This window comes from Rhinatrema bivittatum, chromosome 3 (assembly GCF_901001135.1).
Source record: "Rhinatrema bivittatum chromosome 3, aRhiBiv1.1, whole genome shotgun sequence".
Taxonomy (NCBI): domain Eukaryota; kingdom Metazoa; phylum Chordata; class Amphibia; order Gymnophiona; family Rhinatrematidae; genus Rhinatrema; species Rhinatrema bivittatum.
In genome coordinates, this window is record NC_042617.1 from 446217731 (window position 1) to 446234461 (window position 16731).

At 42.6% G+C, this 16731-nt stretch overlaps 1 protein-coding gene across 7 annotated transcripts in view; it reads left to right on the forward strand.

Moving 5' to 3' along the window:
* ASAP2 (ArfGAP with SH3 domain, ankyrin repeat and PH domain 2) overlaps positions 1–16731 on the forward strand; it is a 413895-nt gene that overhangs the window by 207706 nt on the left and 189458 nt on the right. For all 7 annotated transcript variants that reach the window (XM_029595831.1, XM_029595830.1, XM_029595833.1 and 4 more), the window contains one exon: positions 5047–5133. In XM_029595831.1, coding sequence (XP_029451691.1) covers positions 5047–5133 — 87 coding nt within the window. The remainder of the gene's footprint in view (positions 1–5046; positions 5134–16731) is intronic.

Genomic DNA, 16731 nt, shown 5'->3' on the forward strand with positions numbered 1-16731 from the left:
CAACAAGGATGGGAAAGAGTTTGAGGAAGGCCTGTTTCGACCCATGCTGAAAGCCATTGCGCTGCGGACCAGGAACCTTCACAATAAATGCCGAAGCCCCATCCCCCACCCCCGACGAATCCGAATATATGTCCAGGTCATGGTTAGAGATGGACGGGTCCTGCCACATCGATGTTCCATTGAACTTGTTCGGAACAAAAGCCATATGGCTAAATCATTCTTCACTGTCTGCGTGATCCTGATGTGATTCAGACTGACACCTGCCGTTGTTGCCTTCAGTCTCTGCAAGAATACCCTCCCCATCGGTATAACTCTGCATGCAAAGGTTAGAGTGCCGATGCCAAAGTCAGTTTCTTGGCTGACAGCGCCTGTCCCAGCAAGAGCTGAAGCTTCAGAGGTTTGTCACAAGGGAATCTGGACACCATCTCTGTTGAATCCAGCTCAATTCTCAAATATTTGATTATTGTGGTTGGACCCTCAGTTTTCTCATGCGCCACCGATGTGCTGAACTTGTGAGCTAGGCCATGGAATGCAGACAACAAACGAGCACACCTGAGAGTCATGGTGACCAACAAACAAAAAGTCGTTGCGATAATGCACGATGTTCGCCAGGCCAGTCTTCTATGCTGTAGCCCAATGTAGGAAAGAGCTAAAGAGCTTGAAATAGGCACATGACACTGAGCACCCCATTGGCATGCATTTGTCAAAATATGCACCCCTGAAATGGAAACCCAATAACGGGAAGCTGCTGGGGTGAACAAGCAGAAGCCAGAAAGCGGATTAGACGTCAGTCTTGGCCCCTCTGACGCACCTGCGGAGTATTGCTATGGCACTATCGATGTATACTGCACTGTGCACTCATTGGCTGGCAGGTGATCATTCACCAATGCTCCATGAGGTTAAGACAGGTTCTGAATTAGTCTGTATTTGCCCGGCTGCTTCTTTGGCACGAAAGCCAAAGGGGAAAGCATCATTTCGCTGAAAGGTGGAATCTCAAATGGACCTGCTATTCTGCCCTTTGCCAATTCTGAATCCAATTTCTGTTGCACTGTCTGCATGCCTTGCCACTGAAGGGGTGTTACCAACACAAATGCCTTGGATATTGCCTTGAAAAGGTATGATAATACCCTCCTGGAAATCGTTGATCAATTTCTGTGCCTCATTCTTCCTTGGATAATGCTTAAGCCAGTCCAACATCGTGTCTAGACTTATCTGAGATGGTGCCTTCTCAAACACACTGTATTCATTTTGACTTGCTAGTGCTCCCTGAATTGTTCCTCTTCAGACATCTCAAGGCTGGATGTGGGGCAAGAGAGATCGAGTAGGCATGTTTGAACTTACAATCTTGGAAGCCGCAAGATGATTTATTCTATCTCCAACAGGTGCCATTATTATGAGTGCCTGTAGTGGCCTGCCCAGGCTAGGCTGTTTGCTGACCCGATCTCTGTGTAGACCATGTAGAAACCCCAGCGTCGGCTTTCTTATTCGTTATTTGCTTTACCAGAGCCTGACGTCTTGAGTGCCCCATGACATAAAATGATTCTCTTCCATTTTGTCCTTGAATCATTCGTCGTAATTCAGCCAAACCCAGCCATTGTAGTCCCTGTAAGCATCCAATATGGTATCTGCGTACCTCAACATGGGACCATACTGAGAAGGGTCATCCTAGCCAATCACATTTAATCATGCGAGGGAATGCCCTTGTCCAGTTGATTATGTTTCTCTGAATTTGCTTGTCTGTGTCAGGTGCTTCATCACATTTCCTTTTCGTTCTCCTACCTCTTCCCTTCCTCTGCCCCTCTAAGATCCTAAATATATCTATATAAGTCTGCTTCTTGATCTTGCCTTGGGCATGCTCTCCCATAGTTGCGACAGTGCAGTCAGCGCTGATGACCCTCTGGAACATTCTGCCTCATCCTCTTTCAGCTTCTCCAGATTATTCTCGGAAGATGACTCTGAATCTGAGGAGTCTGAAGAGGTATTCAGACTGGAGTTTGACCTGGCCTCTGCTTGGATTTGCCTTTTCGCTTACCCAACTTTTATGCCTTATCAGCCTTACCTATACTTGAATTCTCACCCAAAACCCCTGAGGACTCACCTGCACTTGATCTTGCTGGTTTGCCCTGTTGACACCTGGAACTGCGCCGAGTGACCACACTACTGCCTCAAGTCATGTGTGCCCCCTTCGTGTGATGGTTGATTTGGACTTGCCACTGATATCAGCGGAAGTGGCGCGGCTGCCTGTGCCATTGGGTCTTGTGTACTTGCTGCTGTCTGTTCACTCAGGGGACCCACTGAGGGCCGAGTGAAACTTCATGTGAAGTAGGTTCTGCTATGGATTAATCTGCCCCCCATGTTTGCGCTGCTATAACGTTATTGTGGCCAGCATAACCCAGGTAGAAGTTTGGACCCCATTGTGGGGACTGTCCAGGGAGCCCCTGAGCCCAAGGGTATCTTGGCATCTGCAGCTGCATGTAAGGGTTCGGTGGGGCCCAACTTTGTATAGTATTCCAGTAAGAACCATGAGCAGGGAATCTACTACATGACCCTGACCATGCTGAGCTACCTCCTGCGGGGATCGCTTGCAGAGCGGAGACCTCTCAGACTGTCCCACCCCCTGCAGCCCCGATGTTGCCGGAAGTCGTTTTGGGCATCGGAGGAATGACGGTGACTGGCAGTTGCTGCGATGGGCCTAAGTTGGGCGGTCTTTGTGTAAGCATGAGCAGCCCTTCCATCTCTGGTGCACTGCATTGTTCAGCTGCACTTTTTGTCCCCCTCCCTCCTGCACATTGACCAATTCACTTTATCTCCATCACCCTTATCTGCTTGGGTGTGCGCCTCTCCTCACGTTAGATCTCTGGGTTTGGAGCTGTAATTTTCCCATGCTGCTGTTCTAAATGAAAACAGGCTCTTTGTTTGGCTAGAACGCTGCACCATCCCGGAGAAATTCCTATTCCCATGGAGAACTCCTCTTAATGTCCCCCACTGTGTGTTTTGCATGGTCTGTCTCCCCTGCTCGAGTGCCCCATTTACCTGTGGTGGTTTCTTACGTTTTAAAAGATGTGTTCTCTGCTGGGGGCTGTGGCAGTAGAAAGGTGGGGGGCACTTATGGGGTACTAGTTCATGGGTGGTGGTCTGCCAGATGCCGAGCATGTCGAGATGAGTGCACGTGATAGCCTGAAGCGATAGCCTAAGGCGGAGGCCAGGAAGGAGATGGGATGATGGTTGGGTAAGTCATTTAAATCTTACCCGTGATGAACTGCCATGCGCCCGGGCCTCATTCTATGATGTCGTAACTATGCCATGCAGGGGGAGGGATGGGAAATGCGGAAGCACGCCCCAATGTGCATGCTCTCATCTGTACCGAGAGGTGCTGTCCCAACCCGTAGCCTTGATGTTAATCGAGGGCTGTAATGCACTTTGCACAAGCCCTTACAAATCTCACTGGTGAAATGTGTTCTCTTCTGCTGTCTCCAGATATCAAACGAGTGGCCGAATTTTGTAGCACTTGAAGAATCAGTAAAACATTACAATAGTCTAATATAGGTGACATTAACGTTTATACCCCAGATCTAAACTTGTCCATTCCTAATAAACACTTTAGCGGTCTTACAAGTCAAAGTTTAAAATAACCAGATTTAACTTCTGATCTGATATGTACAGACATTTGTAGGTTAGGTTCAAGGATAATCCCTAAGTTCTTCACCTGTGATACAATATGGACAATTGAATTCTCAAGGTTAGTGAATCAAGCGCTACTAACTTACCAAATCTTTGCAACACCATCACTTCAGTTTTCTTTAAGTTCCAACCTTGAGGCATGCCCAGCCGATAGCTGAATAGCAGTGGAGGAAGAATCACCAGAGTATGATGGGAGAAGTAAGAAGAAAACCAGGATAGAGTAGAGTTCCAAAATCCAATTGAGTACAGCTATCAAGGAGTTGATTAACAGTGTCAGAAGCAGCAGGATAGGTCAAGAAGGATGAGGATTGAGTTACGGCCTTGGCCACAAAGACACTCTTCAAGATCGCAGCAGTTCTGATGGGAAAGGGTGAAAAGAAACATGAATGGAGTCGGGGGGGGGGGGGGGGGGTGTAGAGGGGAAATAAGCAAAAAGAAAGGTGAATGTGCAAAAAGTATGAGGCAGGGTGAAAAAGACCAAAGAGTAATATCTGTGATACATTTTGAAGAAGCAAAGTTTTTCAAATATTTCATCAGAAATGAATCATCTTAAATCTGAGCCAGTCTTATATCCAAATCAGGTTTTTTTTCCTTCTGGTATACATTAGGAAATTAAAACATGTCATGAAATATTACAGATCCAAGAATTAACTATGTGTTGCTCAGTATTTCTGAAATACACACCTTAAATTCAGAAGTTCACCATGGGCCTGATTTGCGAAGATATCTTTTATTTCTGTCTGTGGAGGGGGAAACATAGTAAATCAAGCACCAATTTTAATACATTTATTTTTGACCTGCTGCCCTGAAATTCCTTTGAATTCCTGGAAGCTGCCCTGTTTCTGTTTGTAACAAATGGTGCTCTGAAAAATTGACTGTAAAAGTACATGCCCATATCTTGAACACATGGTAATGGACACAAAAAGGGGTTGAATTAGCACAAGTTTGAAATTTTGTGATACTAAAATTGGAAATTAATTTTGGTGGGAGTACTTGTTTATTGATTTTTTAGCAGTTTTAATTGTCAGGTATGTTTAGCTGTAAAATATAAAAATAAAAACTATTTATTTTCAGTCTGTAGTTGAAGAAAAATGTTTCCACCCCAGTGTTGAGATAACTTCCTTTAACTCTTGCAGATTGGGCCCAGGCTATGTGTATTGAAATATTTTTAGTAACTGGAGAAATTTATGTAGCTGTTTAAGGAATAAAAAAAAGCAGAATATAAATCAAATAATAAATCAGTCATTTCATTTAAAGGCAAAGAAGACCCACATAGATGATGTTTTTAATAGTGAATAAAGATACCAACACAGTTATGAATTTGTAAATCAAATTAAAATTCTAACTTTATTCTGTTTGTTCTAGATCAAACAAGTACAGGATGAAGAAAGAAAACAATTAACTCAGCTTAGAGATATATTAAAATCTGCACTTCAAGTAGAGCAGAAAGAGGTGAGCAGTAATAATTATAGCAATAGTCTTTATTCCTCCTAGCTTTCTCCAGCGCATATATAGTCCAGTTGCAGTAACCTGTGATGCAACAAACCAGCATCTCAACATAGTTACACACATGGATCACATTACTGCATTTTGCACCAAGCACAGATTCTTCCAGAACTTTATGGAATGATGTAAAAGCATTTTCCTGCCCATATATGGTAGTTCCTGTACTGCTATGGCTCTTTGCAGTTTGTTTCATGTGCCGAGAGCATCAGATGTGTTTCTGCTTGTGTGGCCCTGAAGAAATCAAGAAGCTCTTTTTCTTCAGGCTCTTTGCCTAATTCCATCTCCTAGCCCTCACAAATCTCTTTAGTTAGGTTTTCTGGCATGTCTAAAAATTTTCTTTTCCTTTCCTATCCTATTGAACCAGTTCAGATTTTTCTTCAGTGTGTCTACACCAGCAGGCCACCCAGCTAGATTTATTTTTTTTAAGAGCATCTTATGAAGAGGAAAATATCTTTGATGTTACCACATTGATGTTCCTCACCATAATTGTTGGCCAATGGCTTAAAATTCTGTACCAACTGCAAACAGGAGATGCCCATTACTGCTCATTGCAAGGTTTGCTGTAAATATCTCGGGCAAAGCCATGATATATCCTACTGTAATATAATTTTGAAGATGCCACCCAATGAGGTTCAGGCCTGGAAAGATATGCTTCTTGCTTTCCTTTCCAGTGAGCTAAATCTAGCTCCTCGGAAGAGCATCAAAGATGACCTGAGGATCCCAGAACCATAATCATTGATGGCCAGATAGCACTGAAGAATCTCTCAACCTCTTCACCACCTCAGTCTGAGGATAGGGCCAAGGTGTCAAGAAATCTACTTTTCCCACTTGAACCGAGTCCAGGGATTGGAATACTTAAGAGCCAAATAGAGTTGGTACTAAGCTTTAAGCAGAAGCTTCAAAGCTTTGCTTCAATCCTTCACAAGGGTTTGAGAGACAGGGGGTTCCACACTGTTCAAATTGGCCACAGCTGGAGGTTTGTTCTACCTCTCATGCATAGACAACACTACATTGATATTTAGAGGTCCAGTCTGGAGCCTTAACGACCCCCAGAACAATGGAGGATGTCCACTCTGCTATAAGTCCAACTCTGATGTTTTCATCAGCGCTTTTCAAGCTGGAGTTGGACAGGAGTACCACTGGTGTTCCCTCAGCATTCCAAGTATCAAGGGATCTTCCTTTCAGCACCCACTTTTCAGGACCAATCTTGTTGGTGCTGACTTGGGTTCTGTGCCCTGAGCTTGTCTTGTCAGTGTCTGAGTCAAACAGGTTCATTGTAGAAACCCTATCCTACTCCTCATCATTTGGTCCTAGTGCCCAAAGAGCAGAGTTATAGGCCACTGAGTTCCTCAACTTCAGCATTTCTGAGTTCCCAGCAGTCCATTCAACCAATGTTGTGTGAGTCTGAGGAATCCTGGGGCTTGGATTACAGTTAGCCTAGTTCTAAAGGGAAATATTCAAGTGGCCTCTCATTAGGACTTTTTTCACCATAGGCCAGAAATAGGTCTCTGTCTAAACACATTTCCTTCCCTGACTTAGTCCATGGGATGGCTACAGCTGTCCCCTTTGAATTGTATGTTGAGGGTTAGTCCAAGGTTTCACTTCTTCACCACCTGGAAAACCTGGATGTTCCAAAAGAGTTTGTGGCATTCCCTGTCCACTTTCTTTTCCAGAATATATAAAAGATGATGTAGAGCAGTGGTTCTCAACCTTTTTTCGGCCGGGACACACCTGACAGATGGTTCTCAAGTGCGTGACACACTGAACATGTGACCGTCACGGGACAAAATGTAAATATACATTCTGCATCCTCAGGAACCACATTGACCCCCAAAAAATGAGTGCAGAGCAGAACTAGGGTATTACCCGTACAGCTCACCATACAAAAAAAGATATTCTGGATCTGATGACATCTCAGTAAAAGCAAAACAAACTCTTTACTGGCAAGCACAATACTCCTCCTTATGAAAAGACAGTAATTTACCACTACAAATATTTAACCAGGCCCTAAGCACTAATACACCTCCTATTGGGAAAAGAGAGCAAGCCAAGCTGCTATAGATACCCACTTGGAAATAATTGTAAAACTATACTAATAAATGTTACAAAACAGCTGATGAACAGAATAACATCCAACAATTAAAAACTCATAAAAAAAAGTAATAAAAATTGTCTAAATATCAAAATATTTCAAAACAGCAGACACATCACATAATACCCAATAATTAAAATGGCAGTCAATCAAGAAAAATAAACTTAAAGGCAGCTTTTTACTTACCCTCTCCAGCAACTCTCCTACTCCTTTCCCTTGCAGACCAATAGCACTCACCAGAAGCAGCAGTGGCTGCTGAAGCTATCTCCTCACAGTCCTCTTCCTTAGGGCCCACAACCAGTCTCTGTCTCACACAGACTAGTAACTTCCCTAACTAGTATCTCTTCCTCACACACACACACCAGTCACCTCCCTGACCAGTCTCTGTCTCTCACACACACACCAGTCACCTCCCTGACCAGTCTCTGTCTCACACACACATGCTCTGTCACTTACAACCACACACACACTGCCACTCATGCACCCATTGTACCACACACACACAAGGCACCCATTCTACCACAGGCACACAAGCTCTCACTCATGCACCCAGGCACCCATTCTACCACAGGCACACACACACACACGCTCTCACTCATGCACCCATTATACCACAGGCACACAAGCTCACACTCATGCACCCAGGTACCCATTCTAACACACACACACACACACACACACACAAAGCTGCCACTCACGCACCGAGGCACCCATTCTACCACACACCCAAAGCTGCCACTCACGCACCCAGGCACCCATTGTACCACCACACACACATACACACACACACACACACACACACACACACACACAAGCTCTCACTCATGCACCCATTGTACCACCACACACAAACACGCTCTCACTCATGCACCCAGACACCCATTCTAACACAGGCACACAAGCTCTCACTCATGCACCCAGACACCCATTCTATATAACACAGGCACACAAGCTCTCACTCATGCACCCAGGCACCCATTCTACCACAGGCACACAAGCTCTCACTCATGCACCCAGGTACCCATTCTACCACAAGCACACAAGCTCTCACTCATGCACCCAGGCACCCATTCTACCACAGGCACACAAGCTCGCTCTCAATCACCCAGGCATCCATTCTACCACAGGCACGCACACACACAAGCTCTTATTCATGCACCCAGGCACCCATTCTACCACAGACACACACAAGCTCTCACTCATGCACCCAGGCACCCATTCTACCACAGGTACACAAGCTCTCTCTCATGCACCCATTCTACCACAGGTACACAAGCTCACATGGAGCCTCTTCTCATTGTTTGGCCCAATAAGCCTGGCCTCCACTTCTCAGCCGGCTCTGGCCTGACCTCACGCGGTGCGCAACGTCTCTCCAGCCGCTTCCCGCGGTGCGCAGGGTCTCTCCGCTCTTCAGCCACCTGGGTCAGCTGGGAGATTGTGGAGGCAACATTCACAACCCCTAGAAAGGATGGAGTCATGGTCATCGTTAAAGAGTGATACATAGTGGCTGAATTCAGGTCCGTGATTGCAGGGTTCTGGAAGGAGCCCTTGTGCATGGCTCCCTGCCTATGATCATCACTGCGGTGACCAGATTAGATACATTAGGGGGTGGTATATTAAAAATTCCATGGTAGTTGCAAATGAAGGCTCATGATGCCAGGATCATAGCTCTGGTTCCAATTGAGTTTGAGATGCAAAGGAGCAGGAGGACATTGCTAAGTCAAAAAAGTCTTTTCCATGGTTATGGATGTTTGTAGGCTCTCAAGAATAATGACAAGTAAGTGTTGGAGCTTATGATAGACACACAGTTTGTGCTTCAGATTCTATTTATTGCTACCTCCAAACCATTCTGCACATCTTGGAGATTTTATGGTGGTCAACTTAGGAAGTAGTTTTCACTCAAAGAATGCTTCCCAAACTATAAATTACACTTAATGAGAATTACGCCAAATTACCTTCCCATCCAGATTACTAAGGTTCACTCTGTTCTAGGATCTGCTCAAGTTTGAAATCTCTCTTGCATGCCAGATTGGTAAAATCTCTCCCACAGTTGAGAGAGTAGGAATTTTATTCTTGGTCCTTTTTTTTCCCCAAAAAGATAGGAAGATTTTGTTCCACCTTAGATTTCAGAGCCTTGAACTTATTCTTGAAAAAAGTAAAGTTAAAGTTCAACACTACCTTCAGTTCTGCGTTCTGCTTTTTGAACTAGCATCAGCACTGCAGGTATTCACATTGTGTCTTGCAGTTGTTGCAGCATTTCTGTGTGAGCTGGAGGTTCATGTATTTCCTTCTTTGGACAATTGGTAGGACAAGAGGGCATCTTGGGAAGGAGCAAATGAATCTATATGAATAAATCTGGGTGCTACAGTGGCTAAAGTTTGTCATCAACTACCCAATTCCAATCAGAGCCTGACATCTCAATTGGAATTTCTAGGGACTCTGCTAAACAAAACTCAAGCCATAGCTTATCTGTACACCAATAGGGCCAAAATATAGTGGTCAGGGTGGAAGGAACAATTTAATCAGCAGACATCAGCTTGGTCCATGTTGAGAATGTTGACCGTCATGGCTTCCACAGTTCATGCAACTCGCATGGTGCATCTCCATATGTGTCCTTCTATATTTTTATTGAATTCACAAGAATTTGATAAATACATTTGAATAAAACAGATTATTTGGGAGGATACTATCATCATTGTATAACATAGTTTGTTTGTACAACAACATTTTAGTATCAGCAATCAACATAAACCAAACCTTTTGCAAATTCTGAAGTTGAATTTTCCCAGAAGAAATAATGAACTGTATAATTATTCTAGAACAAACATTTATCCCCAAAAATTGCTTTTGGAAGACCTGTAAGACATTTTCTATCCAACCTTTACTTTTCACATCCTGAATTTCCCATAGAGGACCTTACTTTTTCCCAATAGGCTTAAATAAATTGGCTTGGCAAACCCTTTGAATATTGACCTCTTAATGTCGAAATGTATTGACTAATAATTTCCGTCCCACATGTTTGTTGTGTTTCCCAGGAATTCTTTGGAAGCTTTTATGCTTTAATAATAAACCAGCAAGTTCTTGTTCCTGTTTTCAGTTTCAAATATACATTGGTTCTCAGTCACAAATCATATTATGATTACATGCCCACGATCTACAGCATTTCTTCCAACAACTCCTACATCATGTTGGGCTCACTTTTATTTCTCTGCAACTCTTGTAAACAGATGAAAAAAATATAAGAAGTATTCTCCCAGAAAGTTGATCTCTTTGCACAGAAATACATTGATTGACATGATTTTTTTCTGAGACAACTGTAAGACAAGGACATTAAACAGCAAGACCTCTTTGTAGCACTTGTTGACCTTTCTAAGACTTTTGATACAGTGGAAAGAGAAATACTGTCAATTTTTAAACTTTATGGTTGCCCAGAGCAGTTTAAAGTAATAAAAGAATTTCATGATGGAATTACTGGCAAAGTTTCGGAGGCATGAAATGTTGACTGTTTTGATATATGCCATGATGTGGGACAAAGCTTTGCTCTTTCTTCCACAGTTTTTACCATGTTTTTAACTGGGGTTCACTGCCTTTTCAGAACCTCCGGTCAGGAGTCTACATTCATACTAGTAGCTTGGAAACTACTACATATGAGCAGTGAAAGAACTATGCATGTTCCAAAAAGCTTTGGCGGAATCTGTTTGATGCTATGATCACATGACCCCTGTGTATGATTGATAAACTAAGTAAAGAACTTTGCTGTGTTCTAAGCAATATCGTATCCACATTTTCATCATGAAAGGAGTATCATTTCCTTGGCATGCACTTCCAAGCCCTCATTAATTCAATGGGCAAGAACAAGAGCCATCTCTTGTTGGCAGAATACAACACTTACCCCTGAGCCCAGTCGCTGCTCCAGCTTTACTATTCTGAAGTAATGATGCACTCTAAAGTGACAGCGAAGCTGCTATGCTTTTTCTCCCCTAGCTCTAAGTGACCAGTAGCGGCCATAACGTTTGATGTGATTTCTTGTTTTGGCATTGTTTTGTTTAGCTTAATAGATATAGTAGTCAAAATATAGTTTAAAGTTAATATATTTGTTTTGCATGAACATAAATATTAAATCTAAACTTGTAGAGTGCATTCAACTTTGCATAAAATACATTGCTCTGAGACAGCAAAAATGTTCACATGCTTAATGAATTGAATGAATGTTTGTCTTTGTTGTACTATAACTGAAGAATTTTTCATCTTTTCCTTTCTCTGGAATGCTTTTGCCTTTTCTGACCGAAGTCTAGGAGAGTAAGTGATTCAGTATTTTGGCAAATAATAAAATTGCATGCTTGTTGTTTTTATTTTGACTAGAACTTCTTCTTAGTTAACAGAAGAATTTCTTATTTGTGTGTGCGCTAATTTAGTTTCTCCTTTCCGGTCTGTTTATTGCATAGAACTATTAAGAGAATCTATTCTCTCTTTGATTGGATAGTAAATGTACTGTTTACAATTATAACAGCTTTTGCTGCTCATTGTTAGAAAGACATTAAATGCAGTTACTGGAATCATCTCCTGAAAAACATCCACTATTAGTTTTCCATATCTCTTTATATTAATGATATTTCACATTCGTTTTTGCCTAAATGTATTCTCCTTTTAAAACATTTCACTATAGCAAACCAGATGTCATTTAACAAAATATTCACATGACCCCAGAGGACAATTAAAACAAATTAACAGGTTTGTGGGTCCCTTCTAACAATCACTCCACTGTCACCATCCCTGCACTACAGCTGATCCTCCCTCTCTATTCCATTCTCTCCAGTTGATCTTTTCTTTTCTTTCCTCTCAACCTCAGCCACCTCCAGAGGACCTCCTCTCTTAACCTCCACCCATTCCCTCTCTCACCTTCTCCAGCCCATTTCACATACCCCAGCTGGTCCTCTTTCACACCTATGCCCTTCTTATAATACTCAGCCGATCCTACAGCATTCCCTCCCTCTCACCCCATTCTCCATGCCATCCTCCCCCCCACCCCCAGCTCCTCTCTTAAATCTCCCAGTCACCCTTCTGTCATTCCCCCTTTCTCACACTCCACAGCCAACCCTTTCCACCTGATCTGACCCCCCTCCTTCCAAGCGCCTTCTCCAAACACCTCGGCCAGGGTCAGCAGCAACATTTTCCTTTGGTTGCTGGGCCAAAGGTGGGTGACATCTGGTGGGAAGAGAAGGCAGGTTGATGATGGGGAACATTTTTCTCTTGGATAGTTTCAGTGGTGGATGAAGAGAGAAGAGCAGTGGCAATTGCCACTGGTCGATGTACACTCAGCCTTCTCCCCTGATGGCTAGTCCCAAACCTGATGATGATCTGCAAGCAGCAGCAGTATTAGTAATGAAAGTAGCATGTGGCCTGTAAGCTAGTGCAAGCTCACAGACCTTGCAGCAACCCTGATCCCTCCTTCATGAGGAGCTTTCTGTTAACACAGAAACTCATGCAAGGGCAGAGCCACTGCAAGGCCTTGAGTGCATTCTGCCTCACAGGCTTCACACTGACTTGCACTATTCAAGCTGCTTCTGCTGGAGCCTGAAGAGTGCAAATATTTGAGGCACTTGTGACTCCAGCTGAAGGTTTTATGACAACATTTGGACTCACGACCCACAGTTTGGGAAGCTTTATACTAGAGAAATTCACTTTCCTTTGCTTAATCGATGGCAGGAAAGAGGGATTTTTTTCCCCCAGGCTTAACTGATTGCTGCTGCTAGTATGCGAGCGGTGGTTTCTCTTGCTTCCTTTTATATTTGACCTCCCAAAAGGCTGAAACCAAACATCTCTATGGTGGTGTGGCCTTAACATACAGGATAGAACTAATTATTTGTCTGGCACCACCAGGGCTCAATACTGAACAGCATGGTTTGGAATGTAAGCTAATATGTACATGTCTCCCTTCACACTGAAAGGCCCAAAACTACCAGGAAGAATTTCATAACTAAGATAATGTAAACTGCCGGAATCGGTGATTATCTTCTGCACAGGTGATTTTATATGCTAGCAGGGGCAGCAGAATGCCTTTTTGGTTGGGGGAGGGCATGAACATTGCCCCAAACTCCATCCCCAGTAGTCATTCTCTTACATTCTTCATGTAAACCATATAATGCAAATTTCAAAATTAAGCTAAAACACTGTGCAGGAAGAATAACTCCCCTCACTCTCCCGCATTCACTTTCTTCCATCCTCTAACTTTCCCTCACCCCACCCTCCACCTGATCCCTCTCTCATTTAGTTCCCCTTAATCCCCTTACTCAACCAAACTCATTCATTCATTCAGTCCCTCCCCCCTATACAAACCCCTCACTCACCTCCTTGACTCCTACCCCCACAGTCACCTCACCTCTTTCACTCCCTTTCTGTCACAATCCCTTCGCTCTTTCAGTTCCTCCCCACCAAAATCCCCTGTCACCGCCTTCACTCACACCTCCTCACAATCCCCTCACTCCCCCACAGTACTTCAACCCACCACCTTCACTCCCACACCCCAAACTCCCAAATCCCCACAATCCCTCATCTCAGTCATTCCCTCCCCCCAACTCACCTTCACTCCTTCTCTCAGCAGAGAAATCTTATCGAAGGCAGATTGAACAGCAGATTATTTCCTTTCCCCGCCCACCCCCCCCCCCCTTTGATGGCTGCCATGATGCCCTCACTCATCCTCCATGTTCTCAAAGAGGAGGAGCATCACCACCTTGCAGTGCCTCGGACCTCTTTCTTTTCCTTGGCTGCCAGAACCTGAATTTCATCATTCAAGCATCAGCAACCGAGGAGGAGGAAGCAAGTCGAGGTACTGCAAGGTTGCAATACTCCTCCTCTTTCAGGACATGGAGGGTGAGTGAGGGGATCAGGGCAGTGGTGGCCACTGGAGGAGGGAGGTGCACATAAGCAATAATGTGCTGTCTCACATTCCATTAGTGAAGCTTCGGTTGAGGTGGAGGGTGAAAGTGAGTCTACATATGCTCGGTTAGGAGAACTGGGAGCAGGAGGGAGGGGGAGTTGTTGCCAGCGGTGGCCCAAATTTTTTTGGGGGGCTGTGGCCCCGGGCCCCGGGCCCCACTGATGTCTATGTATGCCGCTTAAAGAGACATGTCTTGTATACCTCTAAAAGTGCTTGAATCTTCTGTATGTTTGATATATGCACCAGGCCTTAAAAGTTGTTTTGAAAATAACTAGAATATCGTTTCTAAAAAGAACTTCCTGTCTACTTTGAGCACAGGGAATTAGTTTGAAATGATCAAGGTCTATGCAAGGCCCCACCTTAGTTACTCCTGCCTCTGTACTCATGACTGATTTATGAGCTGTGATGGATCAAGGGAGGCTTTTTAAAATGCTATGAAAGTACTGCAAAACACAATTATATAATTTCTTAGAAGTAAGGTCAACAGAACAAGTTGTAGGTGATACCTTTAACCTTTATTTCTTCATATCCAAGTAGACAAACATAGCAAATTCTTGGCTTCACAGTCCAATAAAAATGGGTAGCTGAATATTAAATTCCTTAAAATAAGGAAAGCAAGACGTTCTGACTAGATATTCCAAATTTGAGCCTGATCCTCAGATGAATACTCATTGCTTCAAGGGGGCTTGGTATATGACCAAAATCCCTAAGGTGATGATAAAGCCAGTTTTTACTATAATAAGCATTCTGCTCCTAATGACAGACAAGTGCTATTAGGTTCACTATGCATTGGATACACGTTGAATAGGCGCTAATCCCCTTATTGCATTAGGGGATTGATTAGCACCTATTCAACCCGCGTCCGACTGCGGGATATAGAGTGCGCTCAGCTTAACGTACTGTATTGCATTGGCCTCAAAGAAAATAAGTACCATTTCTTACTCTTAGCTATAGATTTTGATGCATAATAGATGTGTTAATTGGGATTTGTCACCTTTTATTTTGGAGCAGTTTTAGCCTGTTCCTAAAGCATTTTTCCATCTTATCCTTCTCTAAATATCATAGTTAAAAGTGGGAATTTAAATTATGACAGGATTATTTATTGCTTATGATAACCTTTTTTTTGGATCAACAGTAGAATCTTCCAAAGAGGAGTTTTTGGTTTTTTTTTTTCTAAGGGATACATTATCATTTTAGGCTAGGTAATGCCAGTAGTAAGTTTCGAGAGTTTCTTTTTCTGGAACTCTTCAGAAATATCTGTTCTGTATTTACTGTGTTTTTAAGTCTTTTATCTGGTTTTAATGATGTAGTTTTGCTTCTATTTATGTTTTAGCTGTTTATGGATTTTTTTTTTGTGAGCTGCATAGAACAATGAATAGTATGGCATATAAATATTTTAGTAAATATATTTTGTGAGGTACATATTCAGGCACAGTCTGGATAGCAAAGTTAGCCAGATAATCTTATCCAGCTAACTTCAGAGGTATATTCAATAGTGCAGCTACATTATTAAATATAGCCAGGTATCTTAAAGTTAGCTCGCCCTAGCTTGATAGTACCATTGTAGAAATCTCATCTTTGGGAGACTTTTCTCACTCCAAATGACGTCAAATCTTCACTGAGGTGTACTGTGCTGTTGGTGCGTCTCACTCTGCATGTCAAACTGGCCCCAAAACCCTAATTCACCACCAAAGCCTCACCTCAAGTTATTAACTGGCCCTCCTATAGTGATATAAATAGTTGACTACTATGAAGGCCTTAAAAAGAGTCTTGCTCTCGCTCTCTTGCTCAGTAATATTTTATATTTTTAATTATTTAGTTGTGTTATTTTAATTTTTATCTGAACACCTATACATGTATTTTATTTTATGATTTAAGTATGTACATCTATACATGTATTTTATGTCTTTATTGTTTTGAATTATTTAATTGTGTTGTTTTAAGGTTTTATATTTATTTGTTTAATTCTAGTTGCCCCTGAGGCAGCTCTATGAGCGAAACTCGGCCAGAGTCGGGCATTGAAATAAAGGGCTTCTTTTGATCGTCCGATTCTCATTGTCTTTACTGTAACACAGCCAACTGGATCGGCTTCCGATTTGTTTTTTGGGTCCATCCCAAATACTAATTTAGCCACCTAACATCTGAGTTAGATGGCTAAATGTTTTTTTTTTTGAATAGGGACTATTAGTATTTCTAGTTAAAAACGAGATTGGTCTAATATGGTTACAGTATTTGCAACTGTTCAGTTTTAAGGTGTGAAAAAGCACTGGTTATTTACTCTGACTATCCTTTTCTATTTAGATTGTTTCCTTTGTGATGTCTGAGGAGATCAATATTCTATTCTTGTATTATTTATTCATATAATTTGAAATTGATTTTCAATGAATTTTCCATTGGAACTAATGGGTGGTATGTTAGTAATAGAGCAACAGGTAGTTTCCTTGCTCGGGAAACTAGGGTAGCATTAGAATTTCAAATGAAATAAGTAAATAAAAGCTGATCATTTTTAGGAGAT